This window comes from Rhincodon typus, chromosome 8 (genome assembly GCF_021869965.1).
Source record: "Rhincodon typus isolate 14 chromosome 8, sRhiTyp1.1, whole genome shotgun sequence".
In the NCBI taxonomy this organism is placed as follows: domain Eukaryota; kingdom Metazoa; phylum Chordata; class Chondrichthyes; order Orectolobiformes; family Rhincodontidae; genus Rhincodon; species Rhincodon typus.
This window is the reverse complement of record NC_063339.1, coordinates 73,733,824-73,757,400: the sequence shown is the minus strand read 5'-3', so window position 1 is coordinate 73,757,400 and position 23,577 is coordinate 73,733,824. Positions and strand designations below refer to the sequence as shown.

Genomic DNA, 23,577 nt, shown 5'->3' with positions numbered 1-23,577 from the left:
TATAAGAACCTAGAAAATAGGAGAAAATGGAGACCATTCAGCCCATCAAGCCTATTCACCGTTCAGCATGTCCATGGTTCGTCCTCTATCTCAATGTCATACTCCCACTCTCTCCCCATAACCCTTGACACTATTAGCTTCTAAAAATCTATTTGTTTTGTTCTTAGAATATTCACTGACCTGGCCTTCAGACCGTAGTGTGGTAGAGAATTCCACAAGTTCACCAACCTCTGAGTAAATAAAGTAATGTAAACCCAAAATGTCCTATCCTGTTCCCTGATATCGTGAGCCCTTGATCTGGATATCCTGTCTAGGGGAAACATCATCCCTGCATCCAGTCTGCCAAGGCCTGTCAGAATTATATATGTTTCAGTGAGATCCCCTCTAACAGTCTTTTTAAACTCCAGTGAAAGAGGCCCATTTGACTCTAACTGACTTCATACAACAAACTTGCCATCCTTAAATAAAGAAACTCATATAGTACACAGTACTGTAGATGTGATCTTACTAATAAAACTGAAGCATTTGCATTCATTCCCTTCACAGCAAACAGTTGTGTGCTATTCACTTGCTCTATCTGAATAATAGCCTTTTCTGATTCATATACTAGAACTTTCAGATCTGTCTGTATCTCAGAGCTCTGCAAACTCTCACCATGTAGACAATATGTTTTCTTCTGGTTCTTCCTGTTAAATTGGACAATTTCATTTTTCCCTATAGTATATTCCATTGGCCAGATCTTTGCTCGCTTATCTATCTTCCTTTGTAACCTGCTTATGTCCTTTTTGCAACCTACCTGTCTATCTATCTTTAGTCAGCAAATTTGTCAGTCATGCTTTCAGTCTCTTCATGCAAATAAATTGTAAAAAGTTGAAGCCCCAGTATTATTGTGTGGAACACCACTTGTCACACCCTGCCAATCAGAAAAGACCCATTTATGCCTACTCCTTTTCCTATTTGCTAGCCAATTCTCTAACCACACTAACATGTTACCCCTTGTGCCATAGCTCTTTAGTAATACCCTTCCATGAGACATCTTATTAGGTACCTTCTGGAAATTCAAAATAGTGTGTCTTCCACTTCTCCTCTATCCAAGCGCTTGCTTACTTCCTCAAAGAACTCCAACTGGATAAGCATTGTTTCCCCTCACAAAACCATATTGACTCCATCTGGTTATTTTCAACTTCTCAAAATGCCCTGCTGTAACTTGTTTCACGATAGCTTCCAGTATCTTCCAAGTGACAGATTTTAAGCTAACTAGCCTGGTTCTTGCTTTCTATCTCTCTCACTTTCTCAACAAAGCAGTCTCATTCACTAACTTCCAATCTAATGGTAACCTTCCCGGAGTCTTGGGAGTTTTAGAAAATTAAAACTAATGCCAATTAGTTTTCCACCAAATTGTAGCTCTTTTAATATCCTATGATGATATCCATCAGGAAATGGGAACTTTTCAGCTTGCAGCCCGACCAGTTTGCTCAGGACCACTCCCCTGGTGACTTGTAATTTTCTCAAGTTCTTCTCGTCCTCCATTTCCTGATTTCCAGCTACTTCTGGGATGTCAGTTGTATTCTTTACAATGAAGACTGATATAAAATTCATCTGTCATTGCCTAATTTTCCATTATTAATTCCCTGGCTCACTTCCTATAGGATCATTACTTCCTTCTTTCTTAGCTTATTTTAACATATTTATAGGTATTCTTATTATATATTATTTATATTTCTAGCTCTCATTTTAAATTTTCTTTCCTCGTTAATCATTTAGTCATTCTTTGCTTTCCTTTATATTCCATCCAATCTTCTGACCTGCCACCAGTCTTTGCACAATTATATGCTTTTTCTTTAAGTTTTACACTATGTTTAACTCATTTTATTTAACCACAGATGCTGGGTCTACTCCTTGGAACTTTTCTTTCTCATTGGACTGTATCTATTCTGTATATTCTGAAATATCATCTTAGACGTCTGCCATTGCTGACCCACCCTTAACCTAAATTGTCAGTTCACTTTAGCTAGCTCTGCTTTCATGACCTCATAATTGCTCTTATTTAAGTTTAAAATAGTAGTTTTGGACACACTCTTCCGTCCTCCAAACTCTGTGTAAAATTAATTAATATTATAATTGTTGCTATCTTCAATATTGATGCACAGTACCAGCTCTAGTATTGCCTATTCTCCAGAATGTGCTGTGTTCACAAACTATCTCAAAAAATACAAAGAACTTGTCAGCTGGGATCCTTTTGTCCATCTGCTATTTCCAGTCTGTATGAAGATTAAAATCCCTCCATGATTTTCACTTTACTTTTCTGATAAGCTCCCATTTTTTCTTCCTTTGTACTCTACCCCACTATGTGGACTGTCAGGGGCCTGTACACTACCCCCACAAGTGACTTCCTAACTTTATAACTTCTCAGCTCTACCCAAACTGTTACTACCACCTGGTTTCCTGAATGTCATCTTTCTCTATTGTGCCAATGCGATCACGAATTGACAGAGACATGTTTCTACCTTTTCCTAATTTTCTATCATTCCTGAATATCATCTACCCTTCAATATTCAGGTCCCAGTTTCTGTTATCTTGCAGCCATGCCCCTATATTGGCTTTCAGGTCATGCTTATTTACTAGTTGCACTTTTAAGTTCATCTGTTTTGATTTGAATGCTGCGTGCATTCGGATTTAGTTTTGTCCTCTTAGTGGCTTTTTAACCTCTAGCCTTATCTGTTGATTTACTCTTAGATTTGTGCTCTATATCCTTTCCTGTCATGGTCTGTTTATCATTTCCCATAATAATTCATTTTTCTTTCATCTTATCTCTGCTTTTTTAGTTACCAAAACTTCCCAAATCTAAACCCTTGCCCCTACTATTTAGTTTAAAATCCACTCCCTTTTTATGTATGCTGACTGGAACACATGATTCAGGTGGAAACTGTCCCCACTTTCCACAGGACTGGTGCCAGTGCCCCCCTATCAGAACCCACTTCTCCCACACCAGCCCTGAGCCATCCATTTATTTCTCTAATTTTATTTGTCAGTGTCAATTTGCACGTGGCTCAGGTAATAATCCAGAATTTGTGGCCTTTGGTGATTTTGCTTTTTAATTTGGTGCCTAGCTCCCCATACTGTCTGTGTGTAGAATCTCTACCCTTGCCCTGCTATATCATTAGTTCCTCCATAGACCACAATGAGTGGATCCTCTCCCCTTTCACTGTACGTTCTGTCTAGTTGTGGGCAGATGTCCTGAAGCCAGACAGATGATGCAGCCCCTGGACTCATGTTCTTTGCTGCAGGCAGTTCAAAGTTCATTTGTGAGTAGATGATGCAGCCAGAATGTGTGCTCGGGACACGAATGAAAGTTGGGGGCAACTATATTTGGATGATATCTCACCGGATCTTGTAGCCCCTTTGCCCACAATCTACAGCTGGCACAGTATTGATTTGTGACTAATTGCTGTTGCCTCTCCTCAGGTCACACTCTGCCCTGTGTAGCCCGAGGTCCTGCCACCCAGGGCCTGAGACTGTCCACAGTCTGGTCTCATTGGGATTCGCTGGGAGAGAGTCTCCCCTCAGCCTCCTGGGATCCAAATCTCCCTTTGCATTCCTGACTGCAATGCTTTATCTGTTGAACACCATCAGCAGTGTGCACAAGGGCTTGACAGAAAAGGTAAGGCATTTTTACACCTGTATTCTCTGAGAGTGAATAACAGCGAAGAGATGAGTTTCTTTCCATTCCTCCTAGAACACAGTCACGGGTGGAATTTTTGAGAGTTTAGATATATAAAACATTCCAAACGGCTTCTCTTTGCCTAACCTTGATCTTCTTTTAAAATTGGTCTATTTGTTCCCCACAACCTCATGGTTGGATATTGTGTCCTTGCTTCTAGGCAATTCAAGTTTCGACACTTGTTTAGTTCATTGATCCCAGTCAAGGCAGTGGTGAAGATTTTCACATCGTTTGGCTTGAGAGGGGAATAGGACCCTTCTGATGCTATCCAGGAATACCAACTGCAAGTTTGTCAACAATCAGCCTTGTGCTCGCTGGCCTACATTGGTTCCTGGTTCTACAGTGTCTTGATTTTAACATGTTCAGGGTTGGAGAGTGACACAGCACAGCGTGAGGTCATTTTGGCCCAGTGTGCTTGTGCTAGTTCTTTGAAAAGTCTAATTCAATTATGTCACTCTTTTGCCTCTTTCCTATCGACCTGTAAATGTCTCCTCTTGTTTGTCGTGTTCAAATCTCTCCATAGTGGCACCCTCTTGATCTCCTTCATATGTTCCAGCCTGCAACCCTTCGTGATCTCTGTGCCTCTTCGGTTTTCACTGTGCTGTCCTGGATTGCACGCCTATAACTGGCAAAGCCTAAAGCGGTGTAGTTCATAAATCTCTTTGACTCTTTCCCATTCTCTTCTTTCTTAAGAGGCTCCTTAATGTTTAACTCCTTCCCCAACAATTTGGTCAGCTGTCCTATTATCATCAGATGTCACTCGGTGTCAATGTCTTCAAATAATGTTCTGATGGAATGTTTTGGAATATTTTAACTGTGTTAAAGATGCTAGGTAAATCTAAGTTGTTGTTGTACAAGCCCCACTGTAACCCTTGTCCAGAGGATGTAGTTATCAAGGTTACAGACCTGATTTATTTATTTCTACTCTTGTCCAGGCCCATCAAGATTTTGAACACCTCTATCAAATCTCCTCTAAACATTTTGCTTCTGTAAGGAGAACAACCCCAGCTTCTCCAATCTAGCCACAAAACTAAGCATCTCATCCCTGGAACTGTTCTCTGAAGTCTTGCCTGTGCCCTCTCTAAAGTCTTCACACATCCTTCTGACAGTGTGGACACAACGCTGTATTTGAGAATGTAGCTCCATTGTTAGACTGGGTTAGAACGACATTACAGTAGGCCTGCTTGATTGGCATTACATCCACAAACTTCCGCTCCCACCACCGCTGACGCTCAGTAGCCGCAGCATGTACTATTTACAAGGTGCACGGTAGAAATTCACCCAAGATCCTCCTTCAGCACCTTCCAAACCCATAGTCACTTGCATCTAGAAGGACAAGGGCAGCAAATACATGGGAGCACCACCACCTGCAAGTTCCACTCCAAGCCACAAACATCCTGACTTGGAGATATATCGCCGTTCCTTCACAGTCACTGGATCAAAATCCTGTAATTCTCTCCGTAACGGCATTGTGGCTCAACCTACAGCAGGTGGACTGCAGAGATTCAAGAAGGCAGCGCACCACCACCTTCCCATGGGGCAACTAGGGACGGGCAATAAACGCTGGCCAGCCAGTGATGCCCATGTCCCACAAATGAATGATAAAATGCTGTTGACATTTAATGGCTTTAAATAATTTTCTGACGCCCATCGTCACAATAAGTATTAGAGTTGTATTGCAGCCTGTGTCATTGTAAAAAGAGAGGAGGGAATGGTGTGTTCATAAGCAACTTTTCTTTATACTATTTGTGACCAAATCGCTAAGTACGAGTCTGAGGGATGGGAAAAAGCTGCTTCGTCTTTCTGAAGGAACCTGGCTGCTGGTGGTAGTGAATGGAAACTGCTTGAGGGAATGATTTTAGTGGGCAGTGCTACCTAGGGAAGATAGCACATGTTCCGCATTGAGCAATCTCCAACTGTAGCTGGACCCACCAGTTGTAGACATGTTGTACTTTTGAAGTCAGTCACCGAGAAAGTCGCCATGACAGTAAGTCCTCGTTTTAAAGTTGGAACTTTAATTGAAATGATTTCAAGTGAATCACTTTTTCGGTGAATTCTACCCAATAGAACCGATGTAAAAGCCGTGGTTAGATTCTGCAGGACCTCCCTCATCAGAAAAAAATACATTCCACCTTGTAAATTCAAGCTCTTTACATTGCAGGAGCATTTGTAAGTGAAATCATTTCTAAAATAAAATGAATCTCAAAATATATGAGAAATTCAGTATGGTAACTTTCCTTTTAACCTTGCTTGCCAGTAATCCTGCTCTCGAACATCCTGCTCACCACTTGTCCTAGTCACTGTGGACCTTGCCTCACACTGACCGTCTGGTTCACAGCTTCTCCTGCTCCGTCACCCACCCTCTAGCTGCCTTGCTTCTGACTCTCAGTCGAAGATACTCCTGCCTCTTACTGCTCAGTTCTAAAACCGTTGGGGTAATTGACAAGTGGGAGACTTGATGAGAGCGTAGATCCGTGAGACGCTGAGACAGGGAGAGGAGGAGGAAGAGGACAGAAGGGCAACAAGAGAGTTAGAGAATGGGTAAGTGGTATGTTGAACAGTTTGTAGTGAGTGAAAGGCTCATGGAGCAGCAGAGCCTGCTCAAAATGGTGCCACAGGTTACACGGCCCTGTGTCAGACCAGATGCAAATAGCTTTAAAACAAAACTTGGATGCCAAGAAAGAATACAGGCCCCGTTAACGAACCCTGAAAGTGAAACAACATCATACAGGGACTTATAGTCACAAGCCATTTTTCTCATATTTCATATGGTTGAACTCGGTGATGTGCAATTGATTAACTTTCAGGAATAACTCTATATATAAATTTACAGTGCTTCAGCAGTAAGCATTAATTGTTAATGAATGCCACTGATTGCACTTAGATTAACACAAGTGGCAATGCTTAATAGATCTCCGTCATGTCTAATCACATGATGAATAGATAAATTGGTTTGTAGTTCTGACTGTCTTCTCCTCCCCTGAATATATTTATAATTATTTGTGTTGTCCTCGATAGTCAGGCAGATTCTGGATAAATGCAGTAGGACATACTCTGCAAATTGTGCCCTCATCTGGTCAGGACATTCTCTGTTTAGACCCCATCCCTAGTACTTTGTTGTGTTCTGGGCCCCGCACCTCGTGATGAAAATATTGGCTTTGGGAAGGGGTGCAGCACAGATTCACTTGGGCTAAAAGTCCCAAGCCCAGGTCGAATAGATAAGGCTCGCATTGCGTTGGACCATATAAGACTAAAGGGGTTGTCTAATTGAGGTGTTTAATATGATTAAATGGGTAGAAATAAGAGGAGGAAAATGAGGAATAATAGGGAGCAATGTCAGAATTAGAGCTGGGTCGTTCAGGGTGAATGTCAGGAAGCAGTTCCTCTCACACAGGAGATCTCGAACTCATTCCTGGGAGACTTGTTCAGAAGGGTCGTGACCTGAGCAGGCTCGAAGAGCTAATGTCTGTCTGCTGTGATCTCGTGAGCTGGCTACTTGCCTCCCTCCTTACCACTGATGTGTTTTCTCACGCGGTTTGTTTGCAGTGCTCATCTGTTCTGCACAGCAAAGGTCTGCGAGATTACCTGGTCCACAGCTGCAGAGGAAGCCCACCGATCCACCACCGGTCTGCCTGGTTGCTGCGTCACGAGTTTCACTTCCAACACTTTGTACTTCAATTGGCATCCAAGGCAGTAAGTCGCTCCCCTCATCACTTCAGACTCTTAGGCTTGTTCAACCCACTTACGTCACTATCCTTCAACCGGAGGCTGTGGATTCAAGCCACTCCATGCCCCACCCCTCCTCACCCCACCTCCCTACTCTCCACCCCTCCCTCTGGAGATCTGAACCCATCGCCCAGGCTGATACTGTAGTGCAATACAGATGCTATACCAAAGGGGTACCCCCTTCAGCAGATGTAAAAGATCCCACGGGATTATTTTGAATTAAAAAAAAGCAGAGGAGCTCTCATGGAGTCCAGCCCAATATTTTATCCCTCAAATTCTCCCAAAGAAAACTAATCATTAATATGAGTGCTGTTTTGGCGTCTAGCTGAATGCACATTGGCTGCCATTTTTAATCAACGTAACAGCAATTACTGTGCCGTGTTTTGACACAACTTGAAAGGCATGATGTATGTTAACGTTTTTCATCTGAACAAGAAAGGTTTAGAGGGATATGGGCCAAATGCAGGCAAATGGAACTAGTTTAGTTTGAGAAACTTGGTTGGCAAGGACGAGTTGAACCAAAGGGTCTGTTTCTGTGCTGTCTGATATCATGACTAGAGCTAGTATATTTTAATGCTGTGGCCAATCCATTGCTTCGAGTTACTTGTGACAGACCTGTAACTATTTGGTCTTAACGGCTCGAAATTCTGCCTCCAGATGCAATCTTGGTGATTAAACTGCCAGATTCGTTGCATGTTTAATGGACATAGTGTGAAGTTGTCACGCTCATGTCAATGATCATAATGCACATGGGGTTACCCGCGAACACTCCTTTCCAACAGTGTGAAAAGATTGCGTGTTGGCCAAATCCTTCAAGAATGAGGTCCAAAGGTACGTTCTTCCGAGCTACCTGAACCTTCCCTTACTTCTCAACGCTGCCCAATGTTACTCCTCAACTCCCTTTTACAAACAGACTTGAACCCTTCATCACTCCAGATCCTGGCGTATAAGCCTTAAATCAGCTGTGTACCCTCCTCCTCCGTGTCCCAATTTCAAAACTCCAGCCTTCCCCTTTTCCAATTGTTGTGTTGCATTTTTCAAGACACTGTAAGCCTCTTTTGCACCTTACAGATCACCATCAGTCCTCAAGTTACTGGGCAAACTCCACTCTATCACTATGTTGCTGTCACGTTGCTAAGTCAGCTGCTCCCTGGAAGTGAGCATTTGGCCCATGAACTGCTCTCGAAGTTGATCTTTAATCAAGATATGATTCCGTAAGTATCTTGATGGGAAAATGTGCATGTTGTTTTTAGTAGGTGAATTAGAAGTACTTTTCTCTTGTGTCACTGGTTTTAAGCCTGAGTTGTCTGATGAAAGCTTTCCTTCCCTGGTCACAAGCTGAAATATGTTTTGGGGTATGGAGTCCACTCTACAGACCCAGCCATAATGTAAAGGAAGGAATTGTTGAATTCCTGTGGCACCTTCCATGACTACAAGTTGTCCCAAGCCACCTTGTAGCCAAATATTTTGAAACGTAGCCATGTGCGGTGTAGAAAATACGGCAGCCAGTTTGTACACAGCAAGCTCCCACAAACATCAATGAGATAACGACCAGTTCATAGATCATAGAATCCCTACAGTGTGGAAACAGGCCCTTCGGCCCAATAAGTCCACACTGACCCTCAGAGCATCCCACTCAGACCCATCTCCCTAATCTACACATCCCTGAACAATGGGCAATTTAGCGTGGCCAATCCACCTAGCCTGCACATCTTTGGACTGTGGGAGGAAACTCACACAGACACGGGGAGAATGTGCAAACTCCACACGGACAGTCGCCCGAGGCTGGAATCGAACCCGGGTCCCTGGTGCTGTGAGGCAGCAGTGCTGACCACTGAGCCACTGTGCCGACCAGTTAATATACTTGTACTGATATCAGTTAGGCACACTGAGGTAAGTGCTGCAACTGTTTTCCAAATAATGCCATGTGATCTTTTATGTCAAAATGAAAGGTCAGGTTCGTCTCCGTTTAAAAGGCTGATGTGAAAGGTGTCACCACAGACTCACCTCTCAGTCCTGCTCTGCAGGAACACTACAGGCTCATGTGCTCGCCTTCAGAGTGGGACATGAAACCACAACTTCGGGCAATGGTGTGCCTAACTGAGCCACGACCACGCCCACTTTTTTATATCACTAAATGGGAAATGTCACTGAGTAACCACAGGAGCAGCTAATGTAAGCTGGAAAAACACCAGACGTATTGTGTCGTGGGAATCAACTGAGGTGGATCAAGTGCAATACATCAAGTTCTACTTTGCATTTGGATCATTGTGTCAGTGTTTGATGAGGTCCTGCACGGGGCAGCTGACTAGTGGTCTAACCTGAAACATGCCTGACCCTCAGTGTGCTGGAAAGGGTAGGCATTAGAAGCTTTACTCTGTGGCTATTTGACCAGTGTACCTGACAGAGACGAAGACAACGTGTTTAGTTCCCCAATGTAAGCATTCCTTGTCTCAATTATCACCATCTTTGTGTTGCAAGCTTGTTATATATTGACATATTGTTTATCCTGTGGGGTTGGTGACGATACTGGGTACCTGGCTTTATAGTCCCCACCTTGATGAACACAAAACGGTGTATGCAGTGTTTATGGTGGGCCTCGTGTGTTGTGGGTATGGTATGGGACGTATATGCAGTGTTTACAATGTGGGGCATGTATGAAGTGTGTATGGTATGTGGAGGGGGTGCGTGTGCAACTTTTACAGTCTGGGACATGCAGTGTTAACATTGTGGCTTGGGGAAGCTGTACTTACTATTTGGTATGAATACTGTATTGACAGGGAAGGTAAATCTGGTGGTCCTGAAGCGGAAGATCTCTCCTGCATTCTCCAGCTTCGAGCAGATGGGGGCACTGCGGAACAAGTTCACTCTAACCCGACTCGTGGAACACTGCTGGGAGCAGCCTTCAAACAGCTCCCTACCATCCGAGCCCACTACCTGGCTCACTTCACTCACGTCCAGCCTGCCGTCTCGCGGTCCAAGACTTTCTACACTGGGCAGAATCATTTGGTTCAATCTGTCCTGCTCCCCGACATGACAGGCGCTCTTCTGCCAGCTGATTGGGCCTTCCTGCCCCTGATCAATCTTTATGACCAGGTCAACCGAGTGGAAATGAAGGGCAAGACGGTAGAGTCGCTTGCTGCCAACTTAGTGGAAATGGTGACCAGCTGCCTCCAGTGGGCACTGTTGCTGGAGACCTGGCGAGGTGAACTCTTGCAGGGCCTGCCTCTGGCTGCCAAGCTGGCGAGACTCATGTGCGTGTTCCTCACGGGCAGTAACCTATTTCTGGAGCCAGGCATTCACGACAACCTGACAGCCCTCCTGTTGATCTACTGTCAGCGCAAGAAAATGGACTCCCTGGACCTGAGTGCACCACTGCCAGGACTGACCTCCTTTCAGGATCTGTATGTTCGACTCCTCGAACAGTTTGAGAGCGTCTCATTTGGCGACCAGCTCTTTGGCTGCTTTCTCCTGCTGCCCCTGCAGAGGAGGTTCAGTACCCAACTTCGCCAGGCTGTTTTTGTGGAGCATGTTAGTGTATTACGGACACTGGGAGTGCAGCTGAAGCAGGTATGTGAACCGTTTCAAACATTGAATGGGTGGCAGTTCCCAACATTTTGTTGTTGAGTGGAGTGGTTTTTGGTTGCCAAGTGGGCCAGCACTGGGTCCCTCAACAGGGCAGAATAGGCTTGATTAACAATGGTTGTATCGCCTAATCAGCAATGGTTTATCTATGTGTAAGAGATTGGTTTGGGAGCCCTTCGTGTTGTGGGTAAGGAGTGGGAAGAGATGGGTGCTGGAGCCTTCCTCATTGAATCTGTAATTAACCTTAATGGCTCCTTTAAGATTGGGGTCAAACCATTCAATTGGAATAATTTAGATCTAGATTTTATTGTCATGTGTACTCCAGTACAGAAGCGCATGAGTACAGTGAAAGGTGTATAATGTCGCCACACACAGTGCCATCTTAGGCACCAAAGTTCCTAGGTACAAAAACTTCGGTACAAAATCGTAAAAGAAACAAAGTTAAAAAAGTTAACCGTTACCTTCCTGGAATAAATAGAAAATTAAAGAAGTACGGTAATGATGTGCCAAGGGGGTATTACCTGACATATATATTGTTTATCCTGGGGGGTTGGTGATGATACTGGGTACCTGGCTTGATAGTCCGCACCTTGATGAACACAAAACTTACAAAGGGAAAGTTCAGCTGCTGCTCTGCACCAAAATTCTTGAACTCCTCAACTAATGGTAAGATGGGCTAATGGTAAGATTCTTGGTAGTGTGGATGAGCAGAGAGATCTCGGTGTCCATGTGCATAGATCACTGAAAGTTGCCACCCAGGTTGATAGGGTTGTTAAGAAGGCGTACGGTGTGTTAGGTTTTATTGGTAGAGGGATTTAGTTTCGGAGCCAAGAGGTCATGTCGCAGCTGTACAAAACTCTGGTGCGGCCGCACTTAGTGTATTGCGTACAGTTCTGGTCGTCGCAATATAGGAAGGATGTGGAAGCATTGGAAAGGGTGCAGAGGAGATTTACCAAGATGTTGCCTGGTATGGAGGGAAGGTCTTATGAGGAAAGGCTGAGGGACTTGAGGCTGTTTTTGTTAGAGAGAAGAAGGTTAAGAGGTGACTTAATAGAGACATACAAGATGATCAGAGGATTAGATAGAGTGGACAGTGAGAGCCTTTTTCCTCGGATGGTGATGGCTAGCACGAGGGGACATAGCTTTAAATTGAGGGGTGATAGATATAGGACAGATTGTCAGAGGTAGGTTCTTTACTCAGAGTAGTAAGGGCGTGGAATGCCCTGCCTGCAAAAGTAGTAGACTCGCCAACTTTAAGGGCATTTAAATGGTCATTGGATAAACATTTTGATGATAATGGAATAGTGTAGGTTAGATGGACTTCAGATTGGTTTCACAGGTCGGTGCAACATCGAGGGACGAAGGGTGTGTACTGCCCTGTAATGTTCTATGTTCTATGTAATGGCACTGTGGGTGTACCTCCACCACATGGGCTGCAATGGTTCAAGACTTCAGCTCACTGCCCCCTCCTGGTCAGTTGGGGAGAGGCAGTAATGAATGAATAAACATGCATCTCCTTTGCTGCATCATTCTGTAGAAAACAAGGGAAAAGCTTGCATTTGTAGAACATTTTGATTATCATAAATCACTCCAGTTAGTTCCGCAGGAGTGCGAGTAGACAAAAATTGACAAAGGGCCACAACTAGGAGATGTTAGAAAAATTGATCAAAAGCTTGGCTAAAGAGGAAAGTTTTAAGAAGCATCTTAAAGGAACAACAAACCGTGAAGATTGAGAGCTTGAAGTAGGGATTTCCAGAGTTCAGAGCCTAGAGAGCTGAAGGGTAGATGTTAGTTGTGGAATAATTGAAATCTGGATTCTTGGGGAAGGGTTATGGGGCTGGTTGATGTCATAGACCTGGAGCACCAGGCCACTGTGAGATTTGAACATTAGGGTGGGGCTAGTTAAGTTAAGGTCCTGCTGGGGTTGGGTAATGGGGTGGTTTGTGAAGCTGATGAGGTAATTTCCACACTAGGCAATCTGCTGATAGCTTTCAATCTGCGCAACCTTTTGTGTATCAAAATAGCTGCCAATCCCGTTGGAAAATTACACCCACCCTGCCGAAACCTGCCTGGATTTGCTGCGGCAGTACTTCAAGACCTTGGTGACGGGGACCCTCCGCCTCAGCTGGTGCCCCGTGCTCTATGTGGTGGCAGTGGCTCACGTCAACAACTTCATCTTCTCTCAGGAGGTTGTGGATGAGGTAAGACATCGTCTGGCTACAAATTTTCTGTGATCAGGGGAATTTTCACAGAAGCGGTATAGAGAGGAAACGTACCTGATGACACAGTTCTAAAAAGTGAGCAGGAACAGGGGAAACCTGCAGGGGTTGGGGGTGGGGGTGTGGGCTTATGTGCACAGATCTTTGAAAGTGGTAGGACATTTTAGAGCAGTTGTTAAAGCACATGGAATCTTGGACATCATAACAGAGGTATTGCGTACAAAAGCAGGGAGGTTATGTAGAACCTGTATAAAGTTTTATTTAGACCCTATTAGAGTATTGCATTTAGTTCTGGTCACCACACTTCAGGAAGAATGTGAAGTCCTTGGGACAGCGCAGAGGAGACTTAACCAGAATTGTTCCAGAGATGGGTTACTTTAGCTCCAAGGTTTGGTTGGAAAAGTTGGGTTGCTCGTGTTAAACCAGAGGAGATTTGATAGAGGTTTAGAAGATTATAATGTTTAAAAACAGTAGACGAAGGAAAGCTTGTCCCCATTGGGGTACAAGAGCTAGCAGGATCAGTTTGAAGGTGTTTGGGCAACAGATACAGGCAGTATGTGAGCAAGATGTTTTGACACAGTGAGCAGTGATGACCTGGAAATTGCTGCCAGCAAGAGTGGTAGAAGTGGAGGTGATCAATGATTTAAAAAGGAAATTCGTTGGGCATTTGAGGGAAATGAATTTGTCAGTGGTGTGGATAGACTGGTGGGGAATGAGACTGAATCGTTTGCTCTGGAGAGCCAGCATTGCCTTCATGAGCTGAATGGCCTCCTCCTCATGGTAACTCTACGACTGGGAGGAAATTGAAAATTCCAAGACTAATCTTGGATATAGTTCTGTTTACCTCCTGCTGCTGAAACACTTCACATTATCTCCAGTTTTGGCCTTTCTTGCTCACATTGTTGACTTCCTATTCTTCCTAAGCTTCAGCTCATTGTAAATTCTGCTGCCCATCTCTTAACTGGCACTAAATTCACTAACCTATCTTGTCTGTCCTCACTGAGGTACACTGATGCCCTGTTGTCAAGCACCCCCATCCTCCTGGTCAACAAGGGGCTGATAGATTTGTGGTATAGATAGATCGGTGTGATCCCAGTGAATCTCAGAACATGCCCAAAGAGCTGTGTGGACTCCATCTGTTTCTAAGAAGGTTTCCATGGGATATCCCAGTTTCAAAAAAACTGCCCATGGATATGGCAATAAAGCATTCGGAGCAGGGAGGTCGCAGGTTTGATGCAGTTCGTACACCATTATGTAGCCCTAAACTGCATGGTAGTTGGTGGCATAGAGCTGGCACAAGCATTATTGGTGACAGAGGAGAGACATAATCAGCCCTGTCCTCATTGCTAACCAATCACAGGTTTGTGAACACTGGGGCTGAGAAGGAGATTGTGCTCAGCAGTGATACCCCATAGCCAAATAACCTGCCTGCCAGTAAAGAATGATTAGTTGGGTGAGATACTGGACGGCTGTTGTATCTGTGGATTCAACAACTTCAGGTGAAGGGATAGAAGGCAAATTCTGTAAGGGAATTTGGCACTCGGCAGAGGTTGCTGCCTCCTGCTCCTAAGTCCTATGTCCATTCTTCACACTTGAACACACCACTTAGTTGTGAACCACACTTCTGCTTAAGATACTACAGCAAAGTTAAATTTAACAACTTATTCAACAATTTTATTAAATTTTATTCAACAAGGTGTTTGATTGTACTCTTCTGTTTTGCTTACAAACACAGAATCTGATTTAAGTCCACTCTTAACGATATGAAAATTAAGAGGAGCTGAAAAACCTCAGCAGGACTGGCAGCATCTATAGTCAGAGAAACGAGTTTAAGTTTCAAGCTGGAGTTCTGAAGAAGAATCTTTTGCGACCTGAAACATTAACTGCAGTTTTCCGCCTCCAAACAAACTGCTGAGTTTCTCCAACACTTTCTGTTTCTATCTTAGATTTGCAGCATCCCACAGTATTTTGATTTTTGTCTTAGTGATGATAGCTGGCTGGGCTATTGTTTTATCCTTCAAAAGAGTGCCTATCATAAAGAAAGAGGGTAATTTTTTGAATGGAGCATTATATATTTGGTCCTCTCAGATGGGCGTCAAAGATCCCATGGTACAATTTTGAAAAAGAATGGGGCAAGTTCCTCCCTGATGTTCTTGCTAATATTCATCCCTCAATCGTCATTGATCTGATCATTATTGCATAACTGTTGGCAGATTCTTGATGTTCGCAGACTGATTGTTATGGTTCCTACATATAACAATTTGTACTCTTTGAAAATAATGTTGTTGATTGTTTTGAGCTTGGTAATGATTGCCAGCTGGCTATTACAGTTAAAGTGCCTGTCAGATTGACCCAGACTGGTCCTGGGGCACTTGGATAGAAGGTAAAGGCTGGAACTCCTGTCTCATTTATTTTAGACTTTCTTGTTCCAGTGTCTGTCCCTTCCAGATAGCTCCCTCAATATTTCCGAGGTGACTGGGGTCAAAGGCTTCTGACCAAGTTTGCATACCGAGCAAGCAAACGGGGAGGTGATGGCCTAGTGGTATTATTGCTGGACTGTTAATCCAGAGACCCAGATAATGTTCTGGGGACCTGTGTTCGAATCCCGCCATGGCAGATGGTGGAATTTGAATTCAGTAAATATCTGGAATTAAGAATCTGATGATGACCGTGAATCCATTGCCGATTGTTGGAATAAACCATCTGGTTAAATAATGTCCTTTAGGGAAGGAAACTGCTATCCTTACCTGGTTTGGCCTACATGTGCTTCCAGACCCACAGCAGTGTGGTTGACTCCTAACTGCCCTCTGGGCAATTAGGGATGGGCAATAAATGCTGCCTAGCCAGCGACGCCCTCATGCGGTGAATGAATAAAGAAAAAGCCACTGAAATAATTTGTAATTCATTAAGAAGTAATGCAAGATTTCGAATTAAGGCTGGGGCTAAACTGGGACTCACTCTAAGGTGCCTGCTTATGGTGTCAGCTTGAGTTAAGTAAGGGGTGCAGTAGGATTTACAATGGATTTACTTAGCAGCTTTAACATGGTGAAATGTGCTGAGGTGCTCACAGGAGTGTTTTTAACCACAGTAATGAGCTATGAGGACAGCGACGAAAGAAAAGGCAGAGGTTTATGAAGGGCATTTTCAAGCTGAGAAGTCAGCCACATGGAAGAATTGGTGGGGGTGTGGAGAAGACCGCAGAGTTGGGGGAACGCAAAATTTTCGGAGGTTTGTAGGAATGGAAGGAGGCTACAGCAAAAGGGAGGGACAAGCCTAAGAGGGTGGGGGTGCAGTTCAAACAGGGTAATTTTAAATTCAAGCCTTTGCTGAACTGGGAGTCGATCTAGGTGAGTGAGCACAAGAGTAAAGGATGAACAGCACTATTCAGCCTAGTGCTTGAGAATTTATTGATGCATTGGGAGATGTCTGTTGGCTGTGAGCCTCCTGGAAGGAGGCAAGAAAATTGAATAAAAGTTGAAAGCAATGCAGAAGGGGATTCATTCAGTGGTAAATCAATTGCTCAGTTGTTAGCTTTAGATTTGCAAGTAAGGTGGCAATTAATTTTTGAAGGTGTCCTTCTGAAAGTCAGGAGTGTTTATGGCTCTCGGTTCCCAAGGCACAGCAGCAGTTTCTACTAAGTAGCACTTGTTGATTACTCTTGAGTGTAAAAGGTTCCCTAGAAACAAGGTGATCTCTGTTGCCATTCACGCTTCCATTTTTGCCCCAGCTCTTCTGGTGTTAATTCAATGGTAATAATTTTTAAAAGATGGTTGTGGAGAAATGATAGTACAGTGATATCTGGTGGCCAGACTATGCAACTACATGGTGCCAAATCCACTCAGGTTGCTCAATTATAAATAAGGAAGTTAAACTCTGTAATGAAATAGCTAGACCAAAAATGTGTCAAATAAAAAGTGTAAGCAAAAAGTGTAAGCTTTTGTAGACGGGGCATTTGTGTATACAGATGGTCTTTGTTAGGGTGTAATTGGTAAATGGATGGATAAATGACACAAATAAAATACTATTACCATTACCGATACTATAATGGAAAATATCAAGCAAACTTAATCTACTTAGCATGACATCACACACAATTATCTGTGATCTTCTGAAGCAAGTTCAATGACCAGCACCTCAACTTGATTTTTTAACTGAGAAGTCGATGTGTGTTTTGCACAGGATATCATTGAGGTTGCAATGTGGTGGTAATGACTAGCTGACACTGTCCAGAAGTAGAAACACTGTCATGGAAGGGAAACAAAGGCTTGCATTAATACTTGCATCTTTCCTAGCCAAATGGTATTTTCAGCATTTCACAACCATTTAAATATTTTCTGAGGTGGTGCCACTATGGTAAAAAAGGAAGTGTAGCCGTCAATTTGCCGACACGGAATTCGCACAGCAGCAATCTCATAACGATCAGTTAATCTTTTTTAGCAATGTTGGTTGAGAGATAGGGAAAACATCCCGTCCTGTCTTCAAAATAGTACCACGGGATATTCTAGTTCTGCCCAAGAGGGAGAGAAGATAGAGCCTCGGTGTAACATCTCATTTACAAGACAGAATCACTGACAGAGCAGTGTGCCTTCATAACTGAAGTCCAGAATTTGTACTTAAGTCTCTAAAGTGGACCAGTCTGAACAGAAGTACAAGACATTGTTTTCTGAGATATCTGATCTACAGTTGGCCTTGTATCTTAACTAACAAAATTGAAATTGACTTTTAGGACATTATCTCATAGTTGTTTTGGGCCGTAGTTGCTGCATACAATGGAGCTGTCACTGCATTGTTTAGCTGTTAAGCATGTTAGAATATCCTGACGCCGCATGGGACACCGTAGATGTGTGGTTCCATTTTTGCTTGCATTCCTGACAGCTCTAAGCACATCAGTAACTATTGAAGCTGTAGCAGCTATTGTTTCTTGTTTGCAAAATTGGCAGATGAGAATCCTCTGTCAGAGTGGCTTTAACTGCCTGATCTGAAATGAGCATACAATTTGGAACAGCTTGGTTACGTAAGAATATGCTACCCAGGCTCGTTACATTGGTCATGACATTCAGGCAGGCTGCAGAATGGAACAATGGCACAAACATGCAGTGGAAGTACACTGGGTTCAAGGTTTGAGGTTTATCTTTGAGACAGTGTTGCGAGAGTTTTTCTGTACACCAGTGTGTTTGATCTTTGTTTCTGGTGACTTGGTGACTGAAATGGCAGCTTTCCAATACTCAGCCCTAATTGTCATAATATATAACTGATAGAGGTCTTTGGGATTAGTGAGGGTTTTGTAGGGGCAGCATAGAGATTATACTCCATTTGTAAAACAATTGAGATCTAAGGTTTGTAAAAATCTCCAATAAATTCAATAGAGAATTTGGGAGAAACTTATTTATAACAAGTGCATTAGAATTTGAAACTTAATATCTACGCATTAATACTTGCAATATTGTGAAAGGGACACTATATAAACACATGAAAGAGGAAGGATTAGAAGAATATGTTTACTGGGCTGGCCCAATTTTTTTTAAATTTGTCATTGGGATATTGTTAGTAAGATCAATCTTTATTGTCCATATTGAATCACAGCAGTCTCTGTTAGGGAGTGATTTACTGGATTTTAATCCAGAAACACTGAAGAAGTGGGAATATAGTTCCAAATTAGGAGGGGAGCTTGCATATAAGGGTGTTCCCATGTGTCTGCTGCTGTTGTCTGTCTTTGTCGAGTTTGCAGTCTTGGAAGGTGCTGTTGAAAGAGCCTTAGTTGACACAGCTGCCTCTGTGTGCCAGTGACAGACAGATGGAATGAACGTGTACAATGTTGAGTGGGGTGCCAGTCAAGCTGGATGGGTTAGAAATGGGGTAGAGTTTCTTGAGTGGTGTTGGAGTTGCATCCAGGATGGTGGACGGTATTCCATCGCACTCCCAACTTGTGACTTGTTGATCGTGGATAGACTTTGAGGTGACAAGAGGTGTTTACTCACTGAAGAATTCCCAGCCTCTGGCCTGCACTTGTGACCTTCCTATCTAGTCCAATTCAGTTTCTGGTCAATGGTACCCCTAAGGATATTGGTAGTGGAGGGATTCAATTTGTAGTGCTATTAAATATCAACAGAAGATGGCCATTGCCTGATATTTCTGTAGTGCAGATGTTACTTGCCAATTATCAGCTCAATGCGACAGGTCTTATTGCCTGTTGCCTCAGTATCTGTGGATACAAACAGTACTACAAACTGCAGTTATCAGCAAATATCCTCTTTCCTGATGATGGAGGGAAGGCCATTCATGAAGCAGTTGAAGATGGTTGGGCCTGGAACACTACCCTAAGGAAATGTAGTGATATCCTGGGGCTGAGGTGATTGAGATCCAACAACCACAGCCATCTTTGTCTGTGCCTGGCCTGACTTCAACCAGCAGATTCCCATTGATTTCAACTTTGCCAGGGCTCCTTGACAACACATTCAATGAAATGCCACCCGGATGTTGAGGGCAGTTGCTCTGACCTCATCTAGAACTTATCTCTTTTGTTCATGCTTGGAGTAAGGCTGCAATGAGATCTGCAGCTGAGCAGCCCTGGTAGAACCCAAACCGAGCGGTGGAAAACAGATTCATAGAATCCCTACAGTGTGGAAACAGGCCCTCCGGCCCAACAAGTCCACACTGACACTCAGAGCATCCCACTCAGACCCATGCCCCTATAACCTACATAATCTACACATCCCTGAACACTACGGGCAATTTAGCACGGCCAATCCACCTAGCCTGCACATCGTTGGACTGTGGGAGGAAACCGGAGCACACCCACGTAGACATGGGGAGAATGTGCAAACTCCACAAAGACAGTCGCCCGAGGCTGGAATCGAACCCGGGTCCCTGGTGCTGTGAGGCAGCAGTGCTAACCACTGAGCCACCGTGCCACCCCAAATTGAGATTGTTGTTCAGTAAATGCTGCTTTATAGCCCTGTCATTGACGACTTCTGTGACTTTTCAAGGTTTGAAAGTATGGGGGTAGCAGTTAGCTGGATTGGATTTGTCTCGCCTTTCATGGGTGGACCAATTTTCCACCTTGTTGGTTAGATACCCCTGTAACCTCTTGGGTAAGCTTGGAACAGCTTGAGTAATTCTCCAGTATTACAACCAGGATGTTGTCAGGGCTCATAATCTTGGCAGATGCCTTCAACCATTTCTTGATATTGTGTATAGTGAATCAAACCGGCTGAGGATTGGCACCTGTGCTCTTGTAGATCTCTTGTAAAGCTGAAGTAGATCATTCGTTATGTACAGCTAAAGTCAGTCGTGAATGCTAGAGGCTTGTCTTTGGCACTGATCTGCTGAGCATCCTCATAATTGAGGATGGAGTTGTTTGTTGAGCCTCCTCCTCCATTTAGTTGTTCAATTGCTGCCCTCTGTTCATGACTGAATATAGAAGGATAGGCTGGATGGCCTATTTTAGTACTGTACGTTCTATGTAATCAGTTGCATTGAGTTCAGATTTATTAGCTAATGGGAAATTTTGTTAAATTGCTGGTCTGTTCAATGGAACAATACTTCAGCCTTGAAAAGATTGAGAATGAAATGTAATCTTTGCAAACCAGAAGTGCTGGCATACTATCAGGGTGAGATTCAGCAATCCACAGGGATTAGATGTCTTGCATCATCTCTAATGCAAGATTAAATTTGATGCTCATACCTCAGAAACTGAAAAATGCACAGTGCTTTAGCAAGATATGTAATGTTTAGGTCACGGTTCCTGTGTGTTTCAGATAAAGCAGTCTATTTGAAATACTGGTCACAACCCATCAGTCAGTCTTTTGGGCTAAATCAGAACAGCAGAGAAACACTTGACAAAGAAATTGTAACTCGGTCAAAAGCGATTAGCTTTCGAAAGCATGCACTGCTGTGTATACAAAATATAGAGAAAGTGTATTTAGAGTGTCAGGATTTTGCACTAGAATTAACATAAGTTATACCATAGCTAATTTGCAAACTGATGGACTTTATCCACATCATTTGGGCTTCATTGTAGTCACTGATTGTTCTGTTTGTTTGTACAGTCATCGTGTAGATTAAAGTCCAAAAGATGAGCGGTTTATTTGTAATATGCCATTAAAATGCTTGAATGTTTAGTTATAGTAAGTTAAAGCAGTTAGCACAAAGAAATGTTTCAAACCTTGATGGTGTGCATCATGATTTCCACATTTTTTTGTACAATTCTTTTTCGTTTTGCAGGTGTTTGATGCTGCCAGGAAGAGCATGCTTCGGAAATCCTACCTATTAACGGATGAGGTGGGTATTTCTTTCTGTTTTCATTTCAGATTTCCAGCATCTGCATTACTTTGATGTTGCATTCTTGTGGGCTAGCGGGTACTGAACTGTGCTTCCTCTCAACAAAGCATACTGTTCTGTCTGTGCACAAGACCTTGGTTCTGTCTTATTTAGAATTCTGTGTCCCATTATAGTCTCCTTCAGTGGTTAGCACTGCCGTCTCACTGCACCAGGGACTCAGGTTCAATTCCAGCCTTGGGTATCTGTGTGGAGTTTGCACATTCTCCCCGTGTCTGCGTGGGTTTCCTCCGGGTGCTCTGGTTTCCTCCCACAGTCCAAAGATGTGCAGGCTAGTGGGATTGGCCATGGGAAATGCAGGGTTATGTGGCGATAGGTTAGGACACTGCCTCCGGGTGGGATGCTCATTGGAGGGTCAGTGCATGCTCGATGGGCAGAATGGCCTCTTTCTGCACTGTGCTTATTCTGTAATTCCATTAACAATATACTATCTTTCAGTGGGATTTTAAATCTCGACACCATTTGTTCTGTCAGATGGGTTTGAAAGGCACCATTTGGAGCAGCAGGGAAGATCTGTCCTCCTTTTGACTGTCGATACTGAACAAAACGAAAACAGAATTATGTAGCCATTATGATTTGCTATTTGTGCCGTCCTGCTGTGTACATATGGGCTGTTGCACTTTCCCCACACTTCAACATTAACTGTAAAGGCCTTTTGAGATCCTGAGGCTATTAAAGAAATAGTTCATATATTTTTTTCTCTTCCCCGTCTAGGCACTGAGAAGACATCTGCTTCACTTCAAATTGCCCAACGTGGAGTCACCCTGTGGCTTTGACATGTACGAGCAGCTGCCCCTGATGAGACGCAGGTGGATGCAAAAAGTCCTCAGGGACCTTATATCTCCAGAAGTCGGGTTGGAGGCACAGTAATGGGTGAGAAGCTGGCACCAGGGAAGGGGGGATCCCAGTCCAGCAAGTGCTTTTCCAGTAGGCATGCGAACCCGAATCCCACATGCCCTGAGATCTGAATTTGAGTGGAACGGCTGAGAGTTGTCTACCTGAACTGACTGACAAAAGTCCTTTTATATCTGAGAACTCCTCATATGTTTATAAAGGTGAGTTTTAATTTGCAGTCAGCTTGGGCCATAAAGACGGTGGCCTGGAGCCAGACGTTGGCCTGAAGCCTGATGATGGAGCCCTGGACGAGCAGGTAATACAGGATGACGCCACTGCCACCACAAACACCCTTCTACCAGAGCAGGTTTTGCCTTGATGACCAGGAGCTCATCCACAAGTCAGTACTGGGTGCACCACCAGTGTTTTAACTGTACCATGAGATAGGATGCCTGATTCCAGGTTTACTCGGATGCTGTGTTAACTCAAAGAGCTGATTTCCTCTCTCGACACTTGAGAGGGCAATTTCTGGAGAGTCCAGCTGAACTTTGTAACTGTGCCTTCACAGAGGAAGATTTGAACATTTTGGAATGGCTTGGCCTGCAATGAATTGCGCAAAGTGTTTCTTGTCCCATCTTCCATGGGTTGCAGTTGCTTGCTGTTGAGGCAGTTTGCACGGGTGAGATTTTACATCGGGCGTCTGAACTGTGAGCCACAGATCCAATGTACCTTAATTTTGAATAAATTATACAACTTTTTCTTTCATATCCGTGTGCATATGTGTTTGGGATATGATGGAGGATGACCTGGGAAGGGTTTGAATCAGTTGAAAACAGGGAGGGGTAGAGGTTATCACCAAAGTATCGTGAGGTATTAGCTGGAAAATTGTGTTCCATTCTAGGTGCAAGGCTTTAGGCTCAAGATCTTAGAGAGGGTGCAGATGAGATTTACTGGATTGGGAGTAGTTTCAGGAATGAGGCAACTTCAGTTATGTGTTGCGTGGAGGGGGTTTATTATGTGCCGTAGAGCAGAGAAGGTTAAGGGAAGGGTTAAGGGCAGTGTCTCCATTGAGAAGCTGGTAATTGGTTGATAAATCAAGCACTCGATTTTAAAAAGTTGGCAAAAAGAGCAGAAGAGATGAATGTTAGGATGTAG

General features: G+C 43.6%; 1 protein-coding gene across 5 annotated transcripts in view; it reads left to right on the top strand.

The window, feature by feature from the left end:
- The window catches only part of rpap1 (RNA polymerase II associated protein 1), a 90,884-nt gene extending 67,697 nt beyond the window's left edge, over window positions 1–23,187 (top strand). For all 5 annotated transcript variants that reach the window (XM_048600171.1, XM_048600173.1, XM_020511841.2 and 2 more), the window contains exons 19-25: window positions 3,466–3,661; window positions 7,268–7,414; window positions 8,519–8,661; window positions 10,228–11,017; window positions 13,057–13,233; window positions 21,475–21,531; window positions 22,303–23,187. In XM_048600171.1, the coding sequence (XP_048456128.1) occupies window positions 3,466–3,661; window positions 7,268–7,414; window positions 8,519–8,661; window positions 10,228–11,017; window positions 13,057–13,233; window positions 21,475–21,531; window positions 22,303–22,458 (1,666 nt within the window). In that variant the 3' untranslated portion in view covers window positions 22,459–23,187. The remainder of the gene's footprint in view (window positions 1–3,465; window positions 3,662–7,267; window positions 7,415–8,518; window positions 8,662–10,227; window positions 11,018–13,056; window positions 13,234–21,474; window positions 21,532–22,302) is intronic.
- Window positions 23,188–23,577: the final 390 nt, after the last annotated feature.